The sequence below is a fragment of the Mus pahari genome, chromosome X (assembly GCF_900095145.1).
Source record: "Mus pahari chromosome X, PAHARI_EIJ_v1.1, whole genome shotgun sequence".
Lineage (NCBI taxonomy): Eukaryota > Metazoa > Chordata > Mammalia > Rodentia > Muridae > Mus > Mus pahari.
Window position 1 is genome coordinate 350,700 of NC_034613.1, and position 8,728 is coordinate 359,427.

At 40.0% G+C, this 8,728-nt stretch overlaps 1 protein-coding gene across 1 annotated transcript; it reads right to left on the reverse strand.

The window, feature by feature from the left end:
• Positions 1-4,319: 4,319 nt before the first annotated feature.
• On the reverse strand, positions 4,320-8,689 carry LOC110313637 (diphosphoinositol polyphosphate phosphohydrolase 3-alpha). Its single transcript, XM_021188088.2, has 2 exons — positions 8,020-8,689; positions 4,320-5,421 (listed from the first exon to the last, which is right to left on the reverse strand). Coding segments are annotated over exons 1-2 (495 nt in total). The 5' UTR covers positions 8,514-8,689; the 3' UTR covers positions 4,320-5,420.
• Between the last annotated feature and the right edge of the window lie 39 nt (positions 8,690-8,728).

Below are 8,728 nucleotides of genomic sequence, written 5' to 3' on the forward strand. Positions count from 1 at the left end.
TGTTTGCATATAAATCTATGTCCATCATCTTCATTTAAATCATTTCTAAATACCATGTTAAATAGTTGTTATGTGTGTGCTATTTAAGGAATCATGACAAGATAAAAAGATCCCGGTACCTGTTTGGTACAGGTGCAGCATTTAAAAATACTTTTGATTCACTGTTGCAAAAACCATGGAAACAGACCTTTCAGATATGAACAACTGATTATACAAATTCTCAAAAAGGCAGCTCCTGTGAAAAGGATGGGCCCTTGGTGCACACGTTAACATAATACCTTAAATTTCTTAATTATTTGGGAAACTGGGAGATGCATTCTCCCTGGCACTGTCAAAAAATACCTACTGATGTTCTTAGTACTCACTACATTAAAACTAACATCTTTTAGGCCTTTTTTCAGTTCTGCGGGCAATATATAATCTACCTGCAAATTCTACTGTCTCATTTATGTCATTATTGCACAAAAAATGTTCATCATTTCAGCAAAGGCTGTAGATACTACAAGCATTCTTATTAATTCCACGCTTGCTTGAGACTGCATTACTGGAGAAGCTTTAGCAACCTACTCCCCTATGTGCTCTGGTCCTTGAGAGCCATTTGTAGTCTACTGTTTTATACCTAACACACACACACACACACACACACACACACACACACACACACACACACACACACACACACACACACACACACACACACACACACACAAATCTAGTGCTCTTTGTCTTTAGAGGGGATATTGCTGACTTCATATCAGTGTTTCCTGAAAAGAGGTTTTCAGAGATCCTTAGCACATAGCCCTCTAATTTACAGCCTTAACTAAGTCTTAGAGTCAGTACTCTCAAGTTACTGTAGCTACCAAACCTTTTGCTTTAAGACTGAAGATGCTGGGGCATATGACAGATCAGATGTGCTGGTGAGAATGGATACCCCTCATGTTCAGTTCTTTTGTCAGATTCTGTGCTGGATGAAGTCACTCCCTTTCCCAATTCATTGTCTACCTAGAGACCTCTTTAAGTTCAAGTGAATGAAGAAAAATAAGAGTTGGGGCATATTATGAACAAGACACTTTCTCAGGAACTTGTCATCACTTAACCAGGATGACCCTGAAAAAAAAAGATTAAACCTAAGTATCAAAACAGTTAACTCTCATATTGTAGCTAATTCAATAGGTGCCTGAATTGTAAATCAAGGCTGAATCAAGACACTTTGTTTTTGTTTGTTGTTTGTTTGTTTTTAGGGGTTTTGGTTTTTTGTTTTTGTTTTTGTTTTTGTCTTTCAGAGTTTCAGACATTGGTGAGATCAAAGAACTCATTTTCCTTTGTTGTAATGTACAATACTTTATTTTTACAAATGTTGATAATGGGATGCCCAGCTTTATAACATGCTGGGTAAGAACACTCTACTCCCAGTCAGCAGATGAAACTTTCACTATCCTAACAGGCCTGTAATCCCAAATTTAATTAAGGAAACTGCTTTCAGATATTTTACTTACCAAAATCAAGGAGAAATTATAATAAAGTCTTTTACATGCTTGGCTGCTGACAGCATTTAAACTGTAATGTTTCTTTTGCTTCATGATTTCAAGTTAAGATGAAAACAGAGTGCTCTTTCCGTTGGTGACCAGTAGGGCTCCACACCATCCAAACTGCCAGCTGGACATTGGAACCAATACCGTAGTCCTGTGTCACAAACCCAATAAAAACTGTCTCCTTCCCTTCTCTAGAAATGTCAGGCCAGTTTTAAAGGTCTCTAAGCTCCCCAACTCCACACCCACCCTGCTGCCCCCCCCAAATACTCTTTGTGTAAGTAATGAACCTCCAAGCGCCTGGTTGATCTAGATGTGATAGCATATTGGAAGCAAATTTTGTATTGGAGTTCATTCTGTATTTTCAAAGTGGCCATATCAGGTGAACCATCTTTGTCACTGCATATAATCTGAGTCTTAAACTTGTAGTAACCCTCTCAGGATAGAAGATGCAAAGCTTTAAGTAACTCCCCTGTCTCTCCCCCACCCCCACCCAGGAGCCTGTCATGAATCAGTTTTTCATCAGCAAAGTTTCTGATGAGGCCTGGGAGCTGCAGAATGTAAAACCACTCCACAGTGGCTTCTCTGCAACAGAGTATTCTACACTTTGCATTACAACCACCATCCTTTTGGCCTTTGTATTTTAGGACAGTTAGGACACAAACTGAAGGAGCTGTGAATGCTGTGCCTCATCCTTTGTAGTGTCTTAAGTCCTAAGCTCATTACATCTAAAAGTGGCTCCTGTATCCAGTAAGTCAGGCCTTGACATTGTATGTATGATGAGCTTGTTACTAAGTTCTAATTGCTATGTCACTTATTATATATTAAGCTAATATAACTAGCATTTTTGTGCCTATTCAGCATTTTTATGCTGACTAAAAACCAAGGGTATTTAGTAAATACCACATCCTTCAATCATATGAAGAATCATGGAGTTAGTTATCTTACACAGCTGTGTGGGGCTAATTTTGTGCCAAATGAAAAATCACATAATACACGTTGTGAAGCTAAGAAGTTAGAAAAATGTATTAGAAAATGGAAAACTCTGAGAAAATAAAATCATGATTTATAAAGTATTCTCTTGAGTAAAGAGGAATACACTCACAGATCATAGTGTCTTACAAGGTCTCAGTTTTCTTAATTCCTAGAAATCAAATCCCTGATAAAGTTACAGTGTTGTTTGGACTGTATGGGGATTTATTTCTTTGGCAAATACTAGTTGAGAAAATCATTGATAATATATTATATTAATATATAATATATAATATATATTGTATTAATATATAATATATACAATATACTATATATTAATATATAATATATATTGTATTAATATATAATATATACAATATATGTTAATATATTATATATAATTATATATATAATATATTATTATATATAATATATAATATATATTATCAATGATTTTCTCAACTAGTATTTGCCAAATATACATATATATAACTAATATATATATTATGTTTATATAAATAAAATTATATAAATTTATTAAATAAATTATATAACAGGCACCAGCACGTTCCAGACTTTGGGAATAAGGGAGAACCCAGTTTGAGTCTCAGAGTCAGGAGACCTTACAGTTCAGTTGATTAAGGCTAATAAGAGTGGGCTAAGATCTGTGACACGACAGAACAGGGTGGGTACAGGGAATACCCCGGTATACTGCACTCGTGGCTTGCAAAAGTATGAACTAAAAATACCTGGTACATTTTACAGATGGGAAAACGGGAGACTACAGACATAACCTGACACAGGCAATTACAGGTCAAATCAGCTTTGAGCCACAGCCTATTGGGCCCCAAAGCACTATTTTACCACTAATACCACTTCAAGTTTTCCATGGGTCTGGCTGCCTCCAAATTTTAACTCTCAAATCAATTGACCTGAACTTGGAAACAAGTTCCACAGGTAAATCATGATGCTTTCTCATTGGGTACCCTGGTTACTGAAAGCATTAGCCAGCTAGCATGAGAAAGACCTCAAGGTAAGACTTTCATCTCCCCATTTTCCAGACAACAGCTGATTCAGGGCAACTGCTTGCTCTTGCGATCAGAAACACTTAACTACCTACAGAGGAAATCTTCATCCTTGACAGGAGGCTGCAGTGTTGCCTGAACTGCATTTCCTGTTCCTTAACCCCCAAATGACAGAACTGACACTAGTCTGTTAATTAGTACTTTGGACCTAATTGTCTTCAGGTTTTTTGCAGAATCTGAACCACTAAAGAACTCAAAAAATGATCTTTAGTCAGGAATCCTAACTGCTTATTTTCTTGTTTTGTCTGTCTTCAAATAAAATATTGGACACCGTGTACAGCATACACATCTACAACTAATGAGTTGTGTTTCCTGGAGAACCTTTTAAAATAGTGTAATGCAGATTTTTATAAAAATTATTCCCTAGAGACCCTGCCCTTGACTTCACATTGCTATGAACTAGAATGCAAACGGCATCAGAATCTCTTCTCAACATAGTAAAATCAACTATCATTTTCCAATAGTTGTAAGGAATGATTTAACTGTCCCTATTTCAGTTGGATAAAGTTAAAGAAAAAAAGACGAAATAACAAACAAAAACTCCAAGCAGTGGTCTATACCAAGGGTGTATCTAGCCATTCCAGGGCATGTCACCTTTTATTTCTGTGAATTTGACATCTTCGACCAGAAGCAGTATCCTGGAGCCAACATTTAAAAACCAAGCTATAAACTTTTTCCTCCTCATTGTTTTCCCCTAGCATTACATCCTAGATTAATTATAGGGACTCCAGCATTTCCAATGATTTTGATTAACTTTTTATTATGGAAAATGTCAAACATACAAAAGCAGAGATGAACATATATAATGAACATCGTTTAATCGTCACTCAGCTTAGACAATCTTAAAGGCCAATCTTGTTTAAGTTATGTCCAGTGTATTTAATATCAAGACATATCATATTTTGAAGCAAATCCCAGACATTATATCATTTCAACTGTGTTTGAATGCAGATAAGAATTCTTGATTCCAATATAACAACAGAATTATAATAATCAACATGAAAATATCTAGCCAATGCTCGAAGTATTCAAGTCGTATGATAAATTCATTCATTTCTAGTTTGATCAAATCAGGATTGAGATAAGATCCATATAGGTACTGATTATTTTCTGAAGTCTTTCTCAACCCACAGGTTCAGCCTCCACCCTTTCCTTTCATCCTTGTGACTAATATACTGAAGAAACTGGATCATCTGTCTTGTGTTTTCTTGGGGCCTGAAGATTCCATGAATCTCATCTGTTTGATATATAGTAAACTGTTTCTCTGTCTCCTGCATTTTCTATAGAGGAGAAATTATGTCAAGAGGCACAGTCAAATTTAGGTCAAAATTTTGGCAAATGTAGGAGGTACATAATGTCTGGGATAACACAGACATATGAACAACATTTTTGCTCCTATCTCACAGCTGCCTTGAAATACAAAAGTCACATATATGCTAGAGATATTAGAAGAGGGATGTTTCACCATTCATTATCATTACAAAATATTAAACAAATATTCAGTGACGCCTACCATATATCAAGTAATGTATGCTAGATATAAAAAGACTAAGAAAGCAAGTTCTTTGCATTCACGGTCAAATCTGATGGGAAATACAGACAAAAGCACACAAAGGCCACAGGTGCCAAATAGAATTCTGTACAGATACAGTGGTAGTGCAACAACCTGAAGAGTAGCCATTGTTAATACCAGGAAAGAAGTGTCCAAAAGCATAGGATGAGCTGTGTCCTTGGGGGTGTCAAAGAGCTCACCTGTGCTTCACAATTCCATTCATCACTGGGTTCACATACTTGATTCTCTCAAAGTAAATCTGAACAACATTTATTCCATTCACCTAAAAAAAGATAATCTGATTAATAAAGGTTTTACGGGTTTGTCCATTCCTGTAGAGTCTAAACAACAAATATTTACTGAGGATTTAGTATGGTTCATCAACCCTTTATACTGGAAAAGCCTGCAGTGAATTATCCAGTGAAGTTCCACTGTAAGCACAGGTGAGAGGCTAAAGAAATAAAGTCCCCTGGGTATGTTATAAAGCTTAAAAGAGAAAATTTGGGAATTCACTGGTAGTAGACATTTCTAATGTGTGAGTCAATAACAAATATCTCCGAATCTTAGCCCCACTTTGAGGCCCTGGAGTTAGGCAGGATTCAGGTTGGGTTCTAATCTTCAGGGAGTTCATATTCTATTAGGAAAATAGGCAGTTAGAAACATAGCTACAATAGGTGATTCCACAAAAAGATCTCGGAGGGGGGGAACTTGGCTAGCTGTTAGTATTGTATAGGTTCTAAGCAATTTCAGCTCCCTTCCCCAGTTAACAACTGTTGAGGGAGAGATTGTTCTTTCTTATAAAGGATCCCCATTTTACAGGAAGCAAGGAAAGAAGCAACTCTAGATCCAGACAGAGCCTGTGTCCCAGAAGCACTGCCGCCCATACTGCTATGTTACACTTGGCCTGTTCTTGTTCTTATACACTTCAGGTTTTACTGATGCTTCTAAATAAAGCCTTATATCAATTCTCTCAAATGAAACCAGATCAAGGAATAATTTGTAGCTGTGTTTCAAGCCCTTATTTCTTGCAAAAATGATCTGATTGACAAAACATAGGTTTCTAATACATCTTGTGCCTGAATCAAACATATCAAAACTATTTCCACTTCAGCATGGCTTCTTCAAGCTTTTTAAAGGATAAGCATAGGCACTTGTCCAGTGGGGGTGGGTGGGGTGGGATCAGCCCTTTAAGACAACATACTGAAAGCAAATTCCTATTATTGTGTGTAAGAGTTTAATTATCTTTCATCAGTGTTCTGGACTTGGAGGGGAAGGGGATCAGTTGAATTTTCAGCTGTACATCTTCATTTCATGCAACACATAAAACACATAGGCACTAAGTAATCACTCCAAGGAGAAAAATCCCAGCTGCTGGTCCAACTTTGGAGACTGTAAGATGAAGACATGACTTGCCTTCTTTCTGAGTCAGCTGCTTGTTCCGCATTTCTTGGAATTATTCTATCTAAATGCTTTCACTCTTTAATTTTCTAGACTGAACATTGGAAAGGCTATCTAACTGTCTACATAAAATTGAATTTAATGTGTGTTAACTGGTATTATTTTGGGGATGAAAAATGAAAATGAAAAGGATTTGGAAGGTTAAAAGTTGCATAAACAACCTATCTCCGGGAACAGTTCAAATACGTTTGAATGCAACATTGTATGTTTATAGGATGCTAATGAAAACTGCTTAAATCAACAGTCTCAATAAGTTAGAGTTCATAAGTCAAAATAGGATACTGAGGTATTATGACTAGAATGCCACATTGTAGTTAAACTTCCAACATATGTGTGGCATGTTTGGATAAGAGGTATTTTTATGTACACAATACATAAATAAAGTAATAATTCATTTCTCTTGGATAGGGGTAGACTCTTAAGAATGAGATTACTGAGAATACCTGTTCAGTGATTGAGATTACTGAGCAATTAGTGAAAACTATAGTCAATAATTCATTATCATTGAAGGCAAGAAATTAAATGCTTGGTTTATAAAAGCAATTGTTTTGGTAAGCAGGTTTGTACTCATTTTTTGACAGTATCACTTTCGTGACTACACCTATTTTACTTCAATGGATTTATGTAACAGAGAACCAATGGAGAAAACTGATGATATTCAATTCTATGTTTAGTATGTTATGGTAACCTATAGAACAAAATGTTTAAGTTAGTGTCAGCATCCATGTATATTTATTACAGGTTGGTAGAGCACATTTAGAATGTTGGTGGAGAGACGGCCTCCAGTCATATTCACTGTGAAGGCTGTGAATGAGAAAATAAGGGAAAAAAAACATAAAAAGATGCCCCTCCCGCCCTCGAACGCTTGCCCCTCACCAGCTAGTAGGACGCTAAAGGCCACTCCACTAAGAAAAAACAAAACAAAACAAAACAGAAGCCTGACATCAAAAGCGTGCACACCCACTCACACACAAACACATGATAAGGCTGTTTAAAGGGAAAAAATCCAAACAAAAACACAGAGCAGACGGGCACGCAAGCACACAGAGATGCACACGTGAACACACACACACACACACACACACACACACACACACACACACCCTCCAAGAAGAGCAGAGCAAGCAGTTAAGGCACCTTTCACAAAATCCCATGCAGCTGTGGCTGACCGCAAGATTTTTACAGTGTCACCAAGAAGCGATTGGAAAAGCATCTGAAAAACGTGCAAATTGTCTGCAAACAGCGCCTGGCAACCAAGACAGTTTGCAAGCGTGATTCAGAGGTCTGCCTGCCAAGGAAACAAAAGAAGCCTCCCTCCTGCCCGTGCGGGCGGGCGCACAGGGCAGGAGAGGTGCTCCCCTGGCAAGCAGGAGGCAAGTGCGGGGAGGCGACAGGCAGGAGTCCGGGCGGGAGCGGTACATACTAGGGCTCGCTCTCTGGCGGGGTCGGGGCGGCCGAGTTCCCATTAGTAGGGGAGCCGCCCAGCTTCAGTTTCTCCAGGTACTCGGCGTGCACGGGCTTGTGGCACTGCAGGACCTTGATGGCATCTTCGATCTTGAACCACTCGCGCTTCCTGCCGATGCTGACCGAGTCTTCCCAATCCTCCAGCAGCTCGGTGACGGTGAGCACGAACACGTAGGTCCGGTGCTTGCGGTCCTGGTTCTGCTCGAAGACGCCCAGCAAGCGGCCCAACTTCCCCTTGACTCCCGCCTCCTCGTACACCTCGCGCACCGCCGCGCCGTCCGGCTCCTCCTCGGGCTCCATGCCCCCTCCCGGCACGATCCAGCGGTCGGGGTAGCGGCTGCTGCTCACCAGCAGCACCTCGTCCTCGCGCTCGCTGCGGAAGCACAGGCACGCGGCGCGCTTCTTGAAGCCCTCGGGGTCGTAGGTCCGCGTCTGGTTCGGCTTGCACTTCATCCTCCGCGCCGCCGCCGCCGCCGCCGCCGCCTCTGAGGTCGCTTGCAGCTGCCTAGCGAGCGGGCGGCCGCCGCGCAGTCCAGGAGCTCCTGCGGGCCGGGAGAGGGCCCAGCGAGGCTGGAGGAGAGGAGAGGCGAGCAGAGCCGAGAGGAGCGCAGCGGAGTCTGAGCCGAGCCAGCGGAGACCAGGCGGGGGCGGGGGCGGGCGGGGGCGGG

Excerpts from the sequence above, each read along its gene's own strand:
- LOC110313637 (XM_021188088.2), bottom strand. The coding sequence starts at position 8,513 with ATGAAGTGCAAGCCGAACCAGACGCGGACCTACGACCCCGAGGGCTTC.